Raw genomic sequence first — 21,322 nt, 5'->3', positions numbered from 1 at the left:
AATATTAGCATCGTTTTTCGTAATTGTTGCAAAGCTGTATAGATACGATGGATAGCTCACCTGAATATTTGCGTTTTTGCTTGTGTGGGGAGTAAGTAAGAGTTCTCTCCCATGTTAAAACGTGAAGAGAAGTGTGCATAAAAGATAGACGCGCGAACAGTCTCAAACAATCAAGAGGGTCATCCTAAGAGTACTTTACATTAGGTTTGTTTTATTTTTCCTCTGAACTGGGTATGGACATTATTCAAGTGATGACTTTCGTCCCAAGATGGCATGGACCAGCTGTAATCCTTGCATATCGCCAAACATAACAGCCTGGTAAAAAAAAAACCACTACGGGCGTTATTGAGTGTTTTCGGTTTTTGGATTTAAATCTGGAGACCTGGTGGGCCATGGCAGGGCCTGGATATTGTGATTCCTGAGAAAGGCTGTTGACAAATCTTGCCGCGGGAGGTGTCTTGTTGGAAAAGGACGTTCGCTTGATGCATAATGGCCGAAGAATCTCATCATTGTAACTATGTGCCGTCAAAATCCCCCCAAATTACGGCCCACCAGGACTCCAGATTTAAATCCAATCGAACATTTATGGGATGCACTGGATGAACGGCTGCGGGTACGTCAGCAGTAACCACAGAACCACCAACAGTTGGCTCAAGCACTGCAGGCAGAGCGGTGGACATTCCCCATGCCTCAATTCGGAATCTGATTACGTCCCAGGGACGACGATGCCAGTCAGTTTTTGACTATTGGTGGCTATACACGTTATTGAGAACATATGACTTTCACCTGGAAAGTCTACTGTTTCATGTCTGACATATGGAACCTGGGACAATGACAATGAAGTGTGCCAATTTTGAACAATCGACTACCACCATAAAATTTACATCTAAAAATCACTTTTGCGGTTTTTTTGTTTTACAGAATATATATATACAAGTGCACGAAGGACGTTAGAGAGCCAACCAAAGTAGTTCCCATAATTTAAAGCACTTTCTAATACAGTATTTCAAGACCAGGGAACTCTAAGCTAAACATTTTAAACAGCCAACGCCGTGATTCTATTACGGTTAACCGGTCATGACACCGTGGAATCGGGAATTACTTTGGGGAATGGATAAAATAGCCTCGATCTTTTGATTGACATTTTCCCGAGGCAAGGGAGTTAACAGACTGTAAAAGTCCAGTTTCCCCCCTTGCCGAACGGCGAATCGGGAATTTCGGCAAGTTTCTTTTAGTAAAGTCATGGAGAGGCAGTAGCTGATATGGTCAAATGCACGTGCACAAAAAATGTTAACCCTTAGTTGCATGTAATACCAGTATTGTGTGTACTCAAGGTTGCGAAGTTACGTTAAATTAACAAAAACACTCAGATAAGGTTCATTCATGTTTATTACATGCTTAAATACACCAATGCATACACATTCAGAAGAAAAAGAGAATATAAAATACACGATAATTTAGTGTAAAGTAACAATGCCACAACTGTATTGTCAAACGTAAACAAGGTTACATTAACGATAGAAGTGCGTTTCAGGGAAATTTGTCGCTTGGTTGTCAGCACCATGTGGCACTTACTGGTCCATGTTTTGCCGGTCTTAGGTAACAGTAGAAAATACGCATTATACAATCAGGATCGCATTTTACAATCATGAACGCATTATTCAATCAGGATCGCATTTTACAATCATGAACGTATTATAAATCAGGATCGCATTATACAATCATGAACGCATTATACAATCATGAACGCATTATACAATCAGGATCGCAATAACACTTATCAGAACTAAACATAGAGAACACCAACTGCCTTTGAATTTTGAATAAAAACAAAATATTAGAACGTTGACCCTTTTACAAAATATTACAAAAATCACGTGTAATGGCCTAGGTAAACTTTCGGGTCTCTCCGCTCGATGTCTCCCCATTGTTTAGAACAGCCAGAGTTGGTTGGCCTGCTTATTACCTCCTTTGGTTTAAAATTATAAACTTAAGGCTTATGTTTGTTATTTTCAGACGAATTTGTCGTTGTAAAGTGGTATCTTCAGTTTGGGAGTTCCGATGCTAAGGCTCGCATTTACATGTTATCACATAAGTGTGTACACGTGCGCAACCTCTCACCGACTAACTAGATCGTAAACATATATATATCCGCTTTAAACATAAGTATCTTGTAACCTTGCAAGATGTTTACTGTGTTGCTTTATTTCAATTTGAACTATACAATGGTGTGTATGTCAGTAAGACAATCGTACAACGTGCATGTGTGTGTGTATAGCTGGACCTCCTTGCACAAAGCACTACGCTATTGAGACGTTTCTACTTCTTGAAACATGTGTTGGCAACAGTCCTAGCGCTGTGGGCCCAGACCCAGGAGATGTTCTATGTATACAGCCTCAGCTTGTTTGCATTATGAATGTAGCTTAACGTATTGTCGCTAGTATTACTACCATATGATAATGAAACGACTGAAAACATAGGACACAAATATACGTCATCGCAACAAAGTGTCATTGGTTAAATATTTTATAGGGCCGTTTAACCAATTGTTGGTACACTATCTGTCGTTTTTACCGTTTGTTTTTAAGGAAAGGAGGCGTGTTACAAAATTGATCGGCGACTATTTCCCCCCGAAACTGAAGTTTGGTGTGCATACACATCCACCGTTCCCATTGGGGTTTCGCAGGAATCCTGGCGGACAGAACTGACTGGCGCAAGGATCCACCGTCGTCGGAGCCATCGTAGTTGTTGGTGCTGCTGTTGTTGATGTGGCGTTCGTCACTGTGGTTTGTAGAGTTGTGTTAACTTGGCTTACATTTTCCGAACTTTCATCATCCGTTTCAAGATTAGAATATTGTTGGTCTCTGTTGATGATGCAGCTGCAATTGATAAAGACAATTTCATTACACCTACCGTTTGCCATCCCACGACGCCCCACACCTGCCGCTAGCCATTAAAGGACTCCCCACACCTGCCGCTCGCCATCACACGACGCCCAACCCTGCCGTTAGCCATCCCACGGCGCCTCACACCTGCCACTAGCCACCCCACGAGGCCACACACCTGCCGCTAGCCATTCCTCGACGCCCAACACCTGCCGCTAGCCATTCCTCGACGCCTCACACCTGTCGCTAGCCATTCCTCGACGCCCAACACCTGCCGCTAGCCATTCCTCGACGCCCAACACCTGCCCCTAGCCATTCCTCGACGCCCCAAACCTGCCGCTAGCCATTCCTCAACGCCCAACACACCTGCCGCTAGCCATTCCTCAACGCCCAACACACCCGCCGCTAGCCATTCCTCGACGCCCAACACCTGCCCCTAGCCATTCCTCGACGCCCCCCACCTGCCCCTAGCCATTCCTCGACGCCCCAAACCTGCCGCTAGCCATTCCTCGACGCCCCAAACCTGTCTATCCATTCCTCGATGCCTCACACCTGCCCCTAGCCATTCCTCGACGCCCCACACCTGACCCTAGCCATTCCTCGACGCCCAAAACCTGCCGCTAGCCATTCCTCGACGCCCCACACCTGCCGCCAGCCATTCCTCGACGCCTCAAACCTGCCGCTAGCCATTCCTCGACGCCTCACACCTGCCGCTAGCCATTCCTCGATGCCTCACATCTGCCCCTAGCCATTCCTCGACGCCCCAAACCTGCCGCTAGCCATTCCTCGACGCCTCACATCTGTCCCTAGCCATTCCTCGACGCCCCAAACCTGCCGCTAGCCATTAATCGGCACCCATTACCTCGCCCTCTGACGCACGTATACGTGGGCTATGGGCTAATCTTCTGTTGCATGAGTTTAGCCTCACCTGCATGTACGTGGGCTGTAGGTTAAGCCGTCCTCACACTCATGTTCCGGTTCAATGCACACACACGTGCACGTCTCTATGTCCCATCGTTGGTAGGGGTAGCAGGTAAGGTGTCGTCTGCACGTGCAGGAGCATTCGAAAGAATCGAATCGCTGCCAACAATGAACAGACATTTGTAAGTTCAAAACATTAAATTCACATTCTGCCTTTCCTGTTCCTTTCCCATTTAAAGCAGTTGAAACACATTGGAACCAAACAAGCATAACACTGTCACAAAGATTCCTTTCTCTGTCTGGGCAAGGGGTCGATAGTCTCGAGAGCCATTTGGACCACACCATCTTAGTTACCAAAACTGTATATGAAATCTGTAACTTTATTTATACAATAGAAAGGGGAAATGTCTGAACTATACGTTCTGTACACAAGAAAGGAGATATCTCTCGAATATAATCACACTGCATGCTATTAAAACATGCGAGTACCTGTCTCTTGTTACAGTCGTTGGCGGTGAGCCGGCAGGTGACGACACATTCTAGGTGTTCCTCGACTGTGACCTCGTGTGTGCCGTCCCACTCCATGAGAAGATCGGGCAGGTTGGACTCGAACAACAGCGTCTTCAACACCTGGAACCACCAAGACAATGTAGGAAGTGTTGCGCAGTGCATCTAAATAGTTGCAGAGTTCGTCTTATCTTAAATGAACTAATAAACTAAACGTGAATAACGTACCTGTTAACTGACCAATAAACTAAACGATACAAGGTTTAAACGTGATAACATGTCATAATGTGAACACTATGGTGGATGGATATTAAATAAACCATGACTCAAGTATGTAAATAAATGTAAATAAACGATAAGCAAACTTGATTGATTGCCATCGACTTATATCTGGTCCAAACCATAGCATTTCACGCGCAGTCACAACCATACGTTAGTGCGTTCTCGTGATCTAATCATTATGCATAGGGTGCGTTTTGGAGAACAGTTCTATAATCAAAATCAACATGTTATCAGAAGAAGTTGTAACATGACATTAACACCTGTAACCATCAAAACAATGTAGAGTGTAACATGACATAAACACCTGTAACCATCAAGACAATGTTGACTGTAACGTGACATAAACACCTGTAACCATCAAAACAATGTAGACTGTAACGTGACATAAACACCTGTAACCATAAAAACAATGTAGACTGTAACGTGACATAAACACCTGTAACAATCAAGACAATGTAGACTGTAATATGACACAAACACCTGGAACCATCAAGACAATGTAGACTGTAACATGACATAAACACCTGGAACCATCAAGACAATGTAGACTGTAATATGACATAAACACCTGTAACCATCAAGACAATGTAGACTGTAACATGATATAAACACCTGTAACCATAAAAACAATGTAGACTGTAACGTGACATAAACACCTGTAACAATCAAGACAATGTAGACTGTAATATGACATAAACACCTGTAACCATCAAGACAATGTAGACTGTAATATGACACAACCACCTGTAACCATCAAGACAATGTAGACTGTAACATGATATAAACACCTGTAACCATAAAAACAATGTAGACTGTAACGTGACATAAACACCTGTAACAATCAAGACAATGTAGACTGTAATATGACATAAACACCTGTAACCATCAAGACAATGTAGACTGTAATATGACACAACCACCTATAACCATCAAGACAATGTAGACTGTAATATGACATAAACACCTGTAACCATCAAGACAATGTAGACTGTAATATGACACAAACACCTGTAACCATCAAGACAATGTAGACTGTAATATGACACAAACACATGTAACCATCAAGACAATGTAGACTGTAACGTGACATAAACACCTGTAACCATCAAGACAATGTAGACTGTAATATGACACAAACACATGTAACCATCAAGACAATGTAGACTGTAATATGACATAAACACCTGTAACCATCAAGACAATGTAGACTGTAATATGACACAAACACCTGTAACCATCAAGACAATGTAGACTGTAATATGACACAACCACCTGTAACAATCAAGACAATGTAGACTGTAATATGACACAAACACATGTAACCATCAAGACAATGTAGACTGTAATATGACATAAACACCTGTAACCATCAAGACAATGTAGACTGTAACATGATATAAACACCTGTAACCATAAAAACAATGTAGACTGTAACGTGACATAAACACCTGTAACAATCAAGACAATGTAGACTGTAATATGACATAAACACCTGTATCCATCAAGACAATGTAGACTGTAATATGACACAACCACCTGTAACCATCAAGACAATGTAGACTGTAATATGACATAAACACCTGTAACCATCAAGACAATGTAGACTGTAATATGACACAAACACCTGTAACCATCAAGACAATGTAGACTGTAATATGACACAAACACATGTAACCATCAAGACAATGTAGACTGTAACGTGACATAAACACCTGTAACCATCAAGACAATGTAGACTGTAATATGACACAAACACATGTAACCATCAAGACAATGTAGACTGTAATATGACATAAACACCTGTAACCATCAAGACAATGTAGACTGTAATATGACACAAACACATGTAACCATCAAGACAATGTAGACTGTAATATGACACAACCACCTGTAACAATCAAGACAATGTAGACTGTAATATGACACAAACACATGTAACCATCAAGACAATGTAGACTGTAATATGACATAAACACCTGTAACCATCAAGACAATGTAGACTGTAATATGACACAAACACTTGTAACCATCAAGACAATGTAGACTGTAATATGACATAAACACCTGTAACAATCAAGACAATGTAGACTGTAATATGACACAAACACCTGTAACAATCAAGACAATGTAGACTGTAACGTGACATAAACACCTGGCACCATCAAGACAATGTAGACTGTAACGTGACATAAACACCTGTAACCATCAAGACAATGTAGACTGTACCGTGACTTTACAACTGTAACCATCAAGACAATGTAGACTGTAACATGATATAAACACCTGTAACCATCAAGACAATGTAGACTGTAACGTGACATAAACACCTGGAACCATCAAGACAATGTAGACTGTAACATGACATAAACACCTGTAACCATCAAGACAATGTAGACTGTAACGTGACATAAACACCTGTAACCATCAAGACAATGTAGACTGTAACATGATATAAACACCTGTAACCATCAAGACAATGTAGACTGTAACATGACATAAACACCTGTAACCATCAAGACAATGTAGACTGTAACATGATATAAACACCTGTAACCATCAAGACAATGTAGACTGTAACATGATATAAACACCTGTAACCATCAAGACAATGTAGACTGTAACATGACATAAACACCTGGAACCATCAAGACAATGTAGACTGTAACATGATATAAACACCTGTAACCATCAAGACAATGTAGACTGTAACGTGACATAAACACCTGGAACCATCAAGACAATGTAGACTGTAATATGACATAAACACCTGTAACCATCAAGACAATGCAGACTGTAATGTGACATAAACACCTGTAACCATCAAGACAATGTAGACTGTAACATGATATAAACACCTGTAACCATCAAGACAATGCAGACTGTAATGTGACATAAACACCTGTAACCATCAAGACAATGTAGACTGTAACATGATATAAACACCTGTAACCATCAAGACAATGTAGACTGTAACATGACATAAACACCTGTAACCATCAAGACAATGTAGACTGTAACATGATATAAACACCTGTAACCATCAAGACAATGTAGACTGTAACGTGACATAAACACCTGGAACCATCAAGACAATGTAGACTGTAATATGACATAAACACCTGTAACCATCGAGACAATGTAGACTGTAATGTGACATAAACACCTGGAACCATCAAGACAATGTAGACTTTAATATGACATAAACACCTGTAACCATCGAGACAATGTAGACTGTAATGTGACTTAACAACTGGAACCATCAAGACAATGTAGACTGTAACGTGACATAAACACCTGGAATCATCAAGACAATGTAGACTGTAACGTGACTTAACACCTGGAACAGCCAAGACAATGTAGACTGTAACGTGACTTAACACCTGCAACAGCCAGGACAATATAGACTGTAACGTGACTTAACAACTGGAACCATCAAGACAATGTAGACTGTAACATGACATAAACACCTGTAACCATCAAGACAATGTAGACTGTAACGTGACATAAACACCTGGAACAGCCAAGACAATGTAGACTGTAATATGACTTAACACCTGGAACAGCCAAGACAATGTAGACTGTAACGTGACATAAACACCTGGAATCATCAAGACAATGTGGACTGTAACGTGACTTAACACCTGCAACAGCCAAGACAATATAGACTGTAACGTGACATTACAACTGTAACCATCAAGACAATGTAGACTGTAACATGATATAAACACTTGTAACCATCAAGACAATGTAGACTGTAACGTGACATAAACACCTATAACCATCAAGACAATGTAGACTGTAATGTGACATAAACACCTGGAACAGCCAAGACAATGTAGACTGTAACGTGACATAAACACCTGTAATCATCAAGACAATGTAGACTGTAACGTGATATAAACACCTGTAACCATCAAGACAATGTAGACTGTATTATGACATAAACACCTGTAACCATCAAGACAATGCAGACTGTAACGTGACATAAACACCTGGAACCATCAAGACAATGTAGACTGTAACGTGACTTAACAAGTGGAACCATCAAGACAATGTAGACTGTAATATGACACAAACACCTGTAACCATCAAGACAATGTAGACTGTAACGTGACTTAACAACTGGAACCATCAAGACAATGTAGACTGTAACGTGACATAAACACATGGAACCATCAAGACAATGTAGACTGTAATATGACACAAACACCTGTAACCATCGAGACAATGTAGACTGTAATGTGACATAAACACCTGTAACCATCAAAACAATGTAGACTGTAACGTGACATAAACACCTGTAACCATCGAGACAATGTAGACTGTAACTTGACTTTACAACTGGAACCATCGAGACAATGTAGACTGTAACGTGACATAAACACCTGTAACCATCGAGACAATGTAGACTGTAACGTGACTTAACAACTGGAACCATCAAGACAATGTAGATTGTAACGTGACAAAAACACCTGTAACCATCAAGGCAATGTAGACTGTAACGTGACTTAACAACTGGAACCATCAAGACAATGTAGACTGTAACGTGACATAAACACCTGTAACCATCGAGACAATGTAGACTGTAATGTGACATAAACACCTGTAACCATCAAAACAATGTAGACTGTAATGTGACATAAACACCTGTAACCATCGAGACAATGTAGACTGTAACTTGACTTTACAACTGGAACCATCGAGACAATGTAGACTGTAACGTGACATAAACACCTGTAACCATCGAGACAATGTAGACTGTAACGTGACTTAACAACTGGAACCATCAAGACAATGTAGATTGTAACGTGACAAAAACACCTGTAACCATCAAGGCAATGTAGACTGTAACGTGACTTAACAACTGGAACCATCAAGACAATGTAGACTGTAACGTGACATAAACACCTGGAACCATCGAGACAATGTAGACTGTAACGTGACTTAACAATTTTTAACTGGAACCATCAAGACAATGTAGACTGTAACGTGACATAAACACCTGGAATCATCAAGACAATGTAACGTGATATTATGTGATAGTAGCGATTGACGTTGGCATCAAATGATTGAAGCGTTAGTAAAATGTCGATTACTGTCGTGGCAAGATTCTAAATTTGAACATGACAGGCTTGATAGTTCGAGAAGTTTCGGGCTGGGATAGGGCTTTCACAAGGGAGATTTCAGGCTTTACATCTACCTGCCATGTGCGGAGGGGTTACCTTTATGAACTTCAAAAACCGAGACAGTTTCATGACATTCGACTGTGAAAATGTGTGAATTGTGAGCTCTTATATTAAATCTAGGGACTGTTACTTCTTCCTGCTGCCACATATTTTACCCCTTGTATTACCTGTTCTTACTGTAAACCCGTGTGTTTCTTGTGTTGTCATTTCATGGTTTCACAATTTAGTCAATTAGGAAATATCTCGGGACAGATATTGGAGGCTATTGGACAGCATTATACTTGTTTGGATAATACTGTGCTTTTAATTTCAAATTGGGGTTTGGGTGGTCTAAACGGTTCAACATTATAACTGCAGCTGCATGGCGCTGATGTTTTGCGTAATCCTGTCGCCGACTCTCTCTCTCTCTCTCTCTCTCTCTCTCTCTCTCTCTCTCTCTCTCTCTCTCTCTCTCTCACACACACACACACACACACACACACTGACCGTGATTCGTTTCGGCCTAGAAGAACGGGGCGCACACTGCAACATGCTGTTGGCACAGCAACCTCCACAGCGCATAACACGTGTACATGTCGGCCACGTCATGACGTTGACGTCATGGGTCATGTCCCTGGGGATCTCCACGGTCATGAGACGTGGGGAACATTCGTCAGGGAAGGCGAACTCTGCTGCTCCTGGAACAATACATGGACAGTAGATTACACTCCCACGATAAGGAGATGATATATACGCTTAATGAAGCCGTGTATGAACGGGCTTTTATCATTGGGGATTGTCTGTGACTACCAGACTTCCGTACAAGCACACGTTTGGAAAACAGAGCGGTTCGTTTGTTCCGACTTGGACGCGCTGACACGTTAAGGAAATATCGACCGTTTTCTGGACCAACGTACGCAACAATACGTAAATGATGATAGATGTTAAGGGAATACGTATTGATTGCTGACTTGGCGTACGTACCAGCAGTTACGTACACCCGACCATCCGAACTTCCTAAGTTTGGCAAAACTGAAAAAAAGAACCCCTGTATATTAGAAACAATATACTAAAAACAGTAAATGGGATGGCAAACGAAGAATTTATTAGATATTAATACGTTGAACTTCATTGAACTTGCTCCCATTATCACTGTTATTGATCATCTGTACATACCTTCCTCTATTTCGACTCTACGCCCATTCATTTTCATGTCGACTGCCCGAAACAGTTCTGTGATGTTGGTGATGCGGGAAAGTCGCATGGCCTGCTGGTAGTTCATCTGCAGGGTGCCCTTAACATGACAAACACAACATCACTTGCTACTGTCATAGCCAGGATCATTGACATTAAAACACTTTCGGCAGTTTGTTTGGTTTGTTTAGTAGCTGGCACAGAAAAAACACATTCTACACAGTCCCCGCGTTGTGGAGAAGCTGCGTGCGTCCCGAGGGACATCGTTCTCCACCAGGGCACTCCAGGGACACATGTAAGAGTAGATTGTCTGATTCAAGTCGTGGCTGGTGGGAATTAATCCAATAACAATATATGGACCAATGCCTGAACCAAACCTCTGAGATGAGATGTGGGAAATATATTACAATGTGTCGGTGCGTGGGCTGTTGTGTGTCCCTTGAGAGCTGCTCTGCACTGGGTTTTGATATATAGATAGTTAAAGACACATCTAATTGTCAATAATTGAGCACCTGTTAAGGCTGGAAGATAGAATTCGGGTCATAAACATTTCAAATAAAACTGCAGATCTCAAACCAAGTATTTATTATCATATATCTATTTCTACGTGTAGATTTTGTTTTATAACTACACCCGAACTGTGAGCTGGGATCTCAATCTGTACGTACTGTGCATGTTGTGACGTGTCAGTCGTAAATGTGCTGATTCTTCGAACTTTGTTTGACCACAGCTATTTCGCCCAGACCTACCCACGGGGACACAATCTAGATGGACGGCAGCTGCTCGGCCGGGTTCTAGGGAACTTTCTTTCTCCGTGTACTGATGGTTCACTTGAACATCCCCTGAACACCACGCGTGCAAGCAATGTTTCTTCATTACCACCCCGAGACATGGCCTCACATACTTAAATACAGAGCAACCCCAAAGTAACACCAGTGACAATACTGTCAGAATATATATATATATATATACTCAAGAAAGAAAATGTTATACAAATATATTACATTTCTTGAAATGTTCACACGAAATTAAATCAACTCATGCCCAGAATGTGTCTGTTTATATAGTCGTCCGTCCGTCCGTCCGTCCGTCCGTCCGTCAGAAATCTTTAATTTAAGGAGCATTTCTCGAACACTGGTGATATTGAGCACTGGTGCCTGTTGCTATTTAGAGATTTCCCAAAGCATTTTTACAGTTTTTTATGGAAACGTGGTGAATTTTCCAGAGCATGTATATCTATAGCTATATAACCTAGCAAATCACTGAAAATTACCATGTAAATTTCCATTTTTATGGTTTATATTTGGAAACATTAACAGATATTGGATGGGGATTTATAAACAAAGTTTACCCTCTAAAAATTGCATCATACATTTACAGGATAATATAATAAACATACTTAGCCAAACAGAAGTGGTATTCAAACATGTGTCATATAGATAAGTACATAGACATTATAAAGTTTTACAGATAAAGAATTCTACAGCAATCTATAGGTGCCTTACTCGTGTATCACTTGTATATCACCAGTATGCTACTTGTGTATCAGACCCGTGAAGATCCGGGGTAGAATAGATCTTCAGCAACCCATGCTTGTCGTAAAAGGCGCCACTCTGCACAGCGAACTGCGAAATGATGAATGGGCCCCCGTGCCCCCAACAATGGACAATAACAGGTTCTGGGCCATGCCTATCGGTACATTTGTGCACCAGACGAACACAGAATCCACTTTACTTTAAACGTATATCTAACATATAGGTCTTCAGAAACCCATGCTTGCCGTAAAATGTGACTATGCTTGTCGTAAGAGATGACTAACGGGATCGGGTGGTCAGGCTCGCTGACTTGGTTGATACATGTCATTATATCTCAAATGCGTGGATCGATGCTCATGATGTCATTAACTGGATTGTCTGGTCCAGACTGAATTATTTACAGACCGCCATCATATAGCTGGAGTGCGGCGTTAAACAAGAAACAAACAAACAAAACTTGTGTATCAGAGGTGTATTCCAACACTACCCATTTCATAAGATAAAACATTTCTGGTTTCTGGTCGAAGATAAATATCTCCAGTTAAATTTGTAGTTCCATATAATACACTTTTTAGATCATATCTCTTCTTATGGAAGTAACAATTAAATCTAACAATCGTAAACCGAGGGCAAGGGAACAACAACTAATGAGAAGCATCTCCATAATGCTGTCCCCATTAACAATATCCGGAGACATCTAAACACTTATCATGTCTATGGTCTTTCAAATAACTGCAATAACTGTGACATTGGCAATATGTGCCCGGCGATGATATATGTCGTAAGAGGCTTGCGTCAGGACTTTCTGCACATTGAAATTCTCGTGAGATGTGCCAGCGAGGACAAAAGAAAACCTTTGATCTAAAGGAGATTATGTAGGTCAACTACCGTCTTGTCCTATACTGTTGCAACTTCCGATCGGCAAGCCATGTTTCCGGTGCAAATATCGTTTCTAGTCTTGTACTAGTTGTTAGATAAAGGAGGGGTTGTCGCCGGGCATCGTCGCCAACGTTCACAGCATATATAGCCGTTGGCGCATTATAGCCGGGCATATATTGTCGGCATTCGTCAGAGCAAAAACCCGATAAAGTACTGACTGGCACAAGTTCTCTATCCATCTTAGAACACATGCAGGCAAGTACTCGAGCTCCGCGAACTTACGCTGCAGATCGCACAAACTCATTCACAATCGAAGCAGAGCACACGAGCATGCCGTATCCTTGTGTATGATGTATTGCCCGCGTGTTAACAATGTCATGACAAGTAACAACCATGGATCATAGTGATGATGACATTTGGTTATCTCAGGCAAGTGAAAACACAACTTTATCTGATACTCAACTGAGCCAAACTTTGGAAGATTTAAAACTTGACAAAATTTAAAACCATCGATCTCAAAAGAGATTGATCGTTTTGCATCTTGTACTTCAGCCATGGTAGATGACATGATTGAAGATCGAATCCCAGTTAAAACCAGGATTGATACAAAGTTGGGTTTTAACATTTGGACCGAAGGGCAACACATAAAAAAGAAACTCGTATGTTTATGAACCATACATGTCCTTACCACTTGATGTTTTCGCAATTTTGGCGGAAGAATTAAACCATAGGCTTTCAGTCTTTCTATGTTGAAACGCTACCCCCAGATCTCTTTATCAGATAGCCTGCGCTATATTGAGGCATTTAAGGGACAATTATTCGAGATTGGATTTTGGATTTTCAGGCTGACGCATCAAAACTGTCTCTCTGCAATGAAGGAGCGGTCGGGTAGCCTAGTGATTAAAGCGTTCGCTCGTCACAGGGTCACCCGGGTTCGATTCCCGACATAGGTACAATGTGCGAAGTCCATTTCTGGTGTCCTCCGCCGTGATATTGCTGGAATATTGCTAAGAGCGGCGTAAAACCATACTCACTCACTCACTCTGCCATGGCAAATAGAGTCAAGGAAAAAGGACGGTTTTCAAATTTAAGCAAGGCTACAAAGAGATCCAGATTGCTATGCCATATTAAATCAATTACAAAATGTCGTTATTGGTGTTAATAAATAATAGAAGCTATTGTTGGCTGTTTAAGTCCTGGCATGCTGAAATGTACAAGTTTCATGAAGCAGGAGAGTTTCATGCCGATATAAACTGTATACTTTACAGTACTTTATCAGCATACAAATGTACCCCCACCTTATCAAAATAGTGACCACCCATGGGACGAAAGCATTTACCTGTGCTCTAAAGGATTATTATTGATTATTTCTGGGCGTTATAAAAACTTAGAGTGTGTAGGTCTACCTCACAACTTCATAAGCTTGTATATCAGGTAGTGTATACATACCTAAGCCTTTGGATTCTGAGATGTAAATTCTAATATAGGTTGTATTTATTTGGAAAAATAAACAGAAAATATAAGAGGGTTGTCGTAGAGGGAATGTATTTGTATTTGCAAATGATAAAGTTAAACGGTATATATTTCTACAATCATATGTCTAGTGGATGAGGATTTATAAACAAGGTTTCCCGATCATACATTGAACAGGATAGTTTAATAAACATACTTAGCAAAATAGAAGTGGTATTCAAACAAGTGTCATATAGATTAATAAATATATGGCTAAATGGCATTAATGGCTAAAGAGTGAATAAGGGAGGCCATTTTGAGAATAAAACTGTGAGTGACTTTGAGGAAACTCGACTAACTTACAGTGTTAGCTAATTCCATTCAAATCATTCAGTCATGTGCAGCATGGCCACAAGTTCACATGTATTGCCGTGAGATCACAAGTACGCCTTGATTCCTCAGTAATCTATACTTGCCAAACATTATAGACTTGCATGGGTTGTATTGGATATATTTGTATCAGGGTCTGTATGACAGACTAGGGACCGCAAGTTCGCCTTGGTAATGACAGACCATGCATCCTAACCTGGCTACATCAGTGTATCGTGGCAGCCAACAGAGTACAAGTACGCCTTGGTAATGACAGACCATGCATCCTAACCTGGCTACATCAGTGTATCGTGGCAGCCAACAGAGTACAAGTACGCCTTGGTAATGACAGACCATGCATCCGGGAATACGTCTTCAGCAACCCATGCTAGTCTCCCCCGTGAAGATCCGGGTAGAATATACGTCTTCAGCAACCCATGCTAGTCTCCCCCGTGAAGATCCGGGTAGAATATACGTCTTCAGCAACCCATGCTAGTCTCCCCCGTGAAGATCCGGGTAGAATATACGTCTTCAGCAACCCATGCTAGTCTCCCCCGTGAAGATCCGGGTAGAGAATACGTCTTCAGCAACCCTTGCTAGTCCCCCCCGTTAAGATCCGGGTAGAGAATACGTCTTCAGCAACCCATGCTAGTCTCCCCCGTGAAGATCCGGGTAGAGAATACGTCTTCAGCAACCCATGCTAGTCTCCCCCGTGAAGATCCGGGTAGAGAATACGTCTTCAGCAACCCATGCTAGTCTCCCCCGTGAAGATCCGGGTAGAATATACGTAATGTCTTATGGTATATGTATTACTTATACGTATATGGTCTGTCTTCAGCAACCCATGCTATTCTCCTCCGTGAATATCCGGGTAGAGAATACGTCTTCAGCAACCGATGCTAGTCTCTACCGTACCGTAAAAGGCGTCTATGCTTGTCATGAGAGGCGACTAACGGGATCGGATGGTCAGGCACGCTGACATGGTTGATACATGTCATCGTGTCCCATGCCTAGATCGATGCACATGATGTCAGTCACTGGATTGTCTGATCCAGACTCGATTATTTTCTGTAGGCCGTCAGATAGCTGGCATATTGTTAAACAACAAACGAACAAACAAACAAACAAAAACCCACAACCACAGGAATGGTGCTGACAAACCTAGAAACATTATCAGGGCAAACCGGCATTAGAAACCACAATCATAGGTTTCTGGCGTGCCCAAGGGACGCGAACTGCGAATTGATGAATGGGCCCCCGTGCCCCCAACAATGGACAATAACAGGTTCTGGACCATGCCTATTGTGCACCAGACGCACACAGAATCCACTCTACTTTCAACGTATATCCAACATATAGGTCTTCAACAACCCATGCTTGCCGTAAAAGGCGACTATGCTTGCCGTAAAAGGCGACTAACGGGCTCGGGTGGTCAGGCTCGCTGACTTGGTTGATGCATGTCATGATATGTGCATGATGTCAATCACTGGATTGTCTGGTCCAGAATCGATTCTTTACAGACCGCTGTCAAATAGCTGGAATGTTGCTGAGTGCGGCGTAAAGCAACAAACAAACAAAATAAATAAAACATAGAGTCATCGACATTAATGACAGGTTACACATGAAGAAGTTGAGCCGCGTCAGACACGGCCTTCTCGTGCAGCTGTGTAGCGTGGCCGACACTTCAAGTGAGTTGGGCCTTCTGGTGCAGCTGTGTAGCGTGGCCGACACTCCAAGTAAGCAGGGTTTTCTTATCAAATAGTCACGACGTCATGAGATCGGACTTCCGAGCCCTCCTCACACTGTTCTAGGTACTGCCCACAAATCAGGGGCTGGGAGATAGGAAGGGTCAGTGTGTGTGTCTGTTTGAGCGCGAGCGCGTGTCTGCCACATGTAGAGGGGTTCCGCCACCATGTGGGGTGTCGCTGGGATGGGTATTATGAACATTCTTGTTGCTTCATTCTCATGTTACACAGCTATCTTTTGAAACAGACCAATGACGTCATTGCCTACAACGAAGTGAACACCATCAACAACTTCTATCAACCCTGCATCAACCATCCATTCGCAGAGACCACGTTTAAGTACACTGCGGTACCCGTTACTTGTCACTGAATTGATGAAACAAAATGGAAATGTCAGTAATGAGAAGAATACATCACATGAGAGTAAGTTAGCCGGAGTGTTTGTCGAGACACGAGTGTACTTGGTGAGTGACGCCGGGCGGGTTATTGGACGTGATATACGGTGCTCAGCCATCAGCTGATACTGACTCATCCACTACTACGATCCATCCCAGGGGGACACTACTTTCCCCAATACGTCAGTTTCGATCTTACACTTAGACAGAAGCAGTTACCATTCTACCAGATAAACATCAGCGTTCGTCACTGGAGATTTCCCTGGAGGGGTGCTTCTTCGCAAAGTGTATTAAGGTATAAAGAATGGTTATTATCCCCACACAATGAGGTATGGGTATGCTGCTAGTGTTCTAGTCTGTCACACAGTCCCTGAACCATATTATTTTCCTGTCGCCCAAACCTTTTTCTAATGCAAAAGCTCTAAATGAAGCAAGTCTAGACTTTCCTCAGGTTCAGATTCTGATCAAATCTCACTGGGGCTCCTTTTCAATTTAAATGGAGTTATTTGTTTCTATCAAAATTATATATTTTCAGAGACTAAGCGGTAGCCTAGCAGTGTTCCATAAAGCAGTTTTTGCAACAACTTGATAGCATTTGTTAGACTGCGAAATATCAATTGTCTTCAGTCACTGTAAATGTTGCGTATCAATAAATATCTTGTCCGCAAGTCCTCGAAATCTTGTAGTGGTCTGGCTAAGATGAACACAACCAGTGAAGAAAGGTAAGAGACTATCGGAGGACAGGCGGCTTGCCAGAAATTTCTCAGATGAAAACATCTACATAGCTACACACGCCACTTCAGCTGAATCAGAGTAGTGTACATTACACAGCAACTCTGTAAGACTTTGTGGTTATCGAAAGATTACGATTGACAAGATTTAATATCACACTGAAAACCCATTTAGTAAAAAGTATGAAAATGACATTAAGATCATGCGCGAAACTATAGTTAGTAACTAACAGTAACTAACAAACCAGTGTCGTATGAGTAAACAGTAAGGCTAATCAGCTTCAGTGGAAGAGAGATCAGTGATGTCATTGTTATCATGACGTCACAATGGTTTGAAATGCATTGTGATGGTATTTCACGGTAACGATATCAGCTAGGATATATCGCCTGCTCTCACACTGATAAATAGAGAATCTCATCTGAGTGTCTTTTGATATGAAATATATGACACGAGGCAATATAATTTTAGTTCTCTGAGGCTTCCCGAGGAGTTTTAAACTTTATCGACGAGTCTTGATATATTTGATATCAAAAGGCAAGAGGGTGGGACTCTATTTATCATCCAAGATCATTTGTCAACTGTTCCAGTGTGTAAACAGTAATAAACAGTGTTTTAAGCGAAAAGTACTGCTAACCACCTTCAGTGGAATAGTTTAGTAATGTCATTTGATTGTAACCAATGCAAGTTGACTGCAGTGGTATCTAGGAGAGACCACTGGATCTCACCCAAGTTAAATCTTCTGTGGAAGCCAGTTTTGTATGATAGATATATGCTATGAATGAAGCAATGGTTATTATGAGGTCTGTTCAACTTCTAAGGTAACGTTATAGCCGCGAAACCTTGACTTTTTCCATGCATGTTAAAGATGGACTATGTCGTCAAGGCGTAGTCATGAGTGCCATGTCCATGTTTATTAAACTGCTAGATTAAAACATATAAAAGGTTTAGTAAGAAGACAAAGCCACTAAATAGATCAAAAGAAACCGTCCAACAGCTTCCAACTGGTCCTAATACATCTTATTAATACCCCGTTCACATGCACAGTAACGTAACGTAAGGAATTCTACACATGTGTAACTATCTATATGTAAATTTACTATGCGTTCACATGAAAAGCATCTTAGGTTGTAAATAAAGTATGTAAATTGTGTAAGGCGCACAAATATTCGTCAGTCTGTTCACGACTTTCAACACAAAACAGGTTGTTTTCCGATCAAAGTTGAATGAGAAGAGAGTTACTTCACCGAAAAGTTTCGCGCGAAGCAACATGTGTTTGATTTAATTTGTACACAAAGTTTTGACTCCTTGAAACCAGAAGATACCACCGTCCGCTGAACTCTGTATATACCTGTAAAGGTTGGCAACTGTTGACAGTTTGTTTGGTGTCGGCAAGAGAACAGATATTAATTAGATAATCCTCTCACGTTGACATAGACGTTCACATTGCAACATATACACGTAGTGCAAATTTACATTTACATTTGCACTGGCTCCAGACATGACGCAAATTTGCTCCTGGAGTAAATATACACACATGAGTAAACGCGTTCAGATGACAAGTATACTCACGTGTGAATTTCTACACACGTATACACACATATGTATAGACGCGCAGATGAACGTGGTATAAGTCTAACCATATTGACAACAAAGTATACGTTATACATACCCAAGTACCCCCATATATGCCAACTACTTCAAATAGTACCAACAGAAGCAGGCACTATTAAACCTTCACAGACCGTACAGCACTGTGCTCTACAGAACCACTGGAGCCGCGCTGATTTATTCTTGAATAGAGAAAGTAGTTAAACACTGTTCACTTACTTGAAACAGGCATATTCCCCACACAGCCAGGACACCTAGTATCATTGTGGGATCACAAGGATGTGAGAGCTGCAGGCTAGATTGTTTTTCGTTGTTACTGTTGGGTAAACCCGTTGCTTTTATAGAGGAGCCGTGGGATAGCTGGTGTCGTAGCCGGGGTCAGGGGTCGGACGCACGCGCGAGTACACACTGGATGTGTGTGGGGAGAGGCCGCCGGCAGCTGCAGCACTTCCCTGGACAGAAGAGCAGTTTCCGCGTCATCCTCGCTACTGTTTTTGTTCCCATGGTATTGCGTCATTGCGATGTGATCTGTTTATTGGTAAATCCTGGGTATTTGATAAATTCAGGGCCATGTGAAGTGGTCGTAAACATTTCCCGATGTGCGTCACGCGTAATATCAAATGATAAGTAAAGATTATCTTCCGCGGCACATTACCATGAGGAAGACGTGCTGGCAGCATAGGAACCTCCTCGATGATGGTGCATAACACAGATACTGTTCAGCGTTTTTACATGTCTAGTCTGTCTCACAGTCCATGAACCATATTATTTTCCAGGTTCTGGATCTCCAATCTCACAGGGCCTACTTTTCAATTTAAATGGAGCTTTTGGTTTTCAACCAAAATGATATTTTCAGAGACAAAGCGTTAGTCTAAAATATGTCTGAAGTCCCATTTCTTCGGATTATTCATAACTAGGATGTTTTCTAGGGACCTTGTCATTATATGATGAAGTATACGATTGCTAGTTGGAGAGGTTTGTGTTACTGGCACCTGCAACATGTATGAGCGCCTTTTGACCTTTCGCTGTTGGAGAGAGCAATTAACTGCTTACGTATACGAACGTATGTAATGGGAGTAACGCACTCTGTTATAAGCGGTGGCATACATGTGACCTACTTACTATTTACCATTTCAGACCAATGAGTAGCGTCTTCTTATAAAATATATAATCAGTGATTTTACACAGTTGATAATGACGTCAGCTGTACACAGACATATCAGCTTATAATCTCTGCAATGGAGTTCGTGGTGCCGGGCCGGGAACCAAGCCCGCGTCAGTCCATACATCCCCGTTATCACACGGTACTCAAGCCGCACATGAGAAACACAGACACACCCGTGTCGGCAATACACCAACACTATCAGTGTGACAAAACAAAGTCAGTTAACTTTTACTGCATTAGAGACAAGTAATAGATCTTAATGGGTGTTTTGACCACAATAACTTGATTATGTTTTCTTCAGTAAATGTGTTATGTATGTGTGTCAAAATCAGTCATTTTACAAAAAAACCCAATTACGTCAGACTGCCTAAAAGTTAGTAAGAAGTTCAAAAGGGCTTATAGCATCACAATATGCTAATTATGTGAGGATTACAAGCCAAAAATATAATGAAAACACATTGACTCTGGTTCGCTTTTAATCCTATCAT

The 21,322-nt window shown here is 41.5% G+C and overlaps 1 protein-coding gene across 1 annotated transcript; it reads right to left on the bottom strand.

Moving 5' to 3' along the window:
• Window positions 1-1,371: 1,371 nt before the first annotated feature.
• LOC139450072 (vascular endothelial growth factor D-like) lies at window positions 1,372-20,122 on the bottom strand. The gene is made up of 7 exons (XM_071231713.1): window positions 19,889-20,122; window positions 10,937-11,054; window positions 10,745-10,792; window positions 10,268-10,458; window positions 4,296-4,436; window positions 3,814-3,965; window positions 1,372-2,879 (listed from the first exon to the last, which is right to left on the bottom strand). The coding sequence occupies exons 1-7, from the start codon at window positions 19,931-19,933 to the stop codon at window positions 2,621-2,623; spliced, it is 954 nt and encodes a 317-aa protein (XP_071087814.1). The 5' UTR covers window positions 19,934-20,122; the 3' UTR covers window positions 1,372-2,620.
• Window positions 20,123-21,322: the final 1,200 nt, after the last annotated feature.

The sequence above is a fragment of the Haliotis cracherodii genome, unplaced genomic scaffold (assembly GCF_022045235.1).
Source record: "Haliotis cracherodii isolate W230 unplaced genomic scaffold, xgHalCrac1.p SCAF_8, whole genome shotgun sequence".
NCBI lineage: Eukaryota > Metazoa > Mollusca > Gastropoda > Lepetellida > Haliotidae > Haliotis > Haliotis cracherodii.
Note: the sequence above shows the minus strand (reverse complement) of the source record. Positions and strands in the feature narration are given on the sequence as shown.

What these genes read in the sequence shown, in the direction of transcription:
- LOC139450072 (XM_071231713.1), bottom strand. Translation starts at nt 19,933, where the DNA reads ATGATACTAGGTGTCCTGGCTGTGTGGGGAATATGCCTGTTTCAA. An exon ending in GGGGAATATGCCTGTTTCAA is followed by an intron (nt 11,055 to 19,888) that starts GTAAGTGAACAG and finishes TGTCATGTTAAG; the next exon opens with GGCACCCTGCAGATGAACTA. An exon ending in ACGACTGTAACAAGAGACAG is followed by an intron (nt 3,966 to 4,295) that starts GTACTCGCATGT and finishes CATTGTTGGCAG; the next exon opens with CGATTCGATTCTTTCGAATG.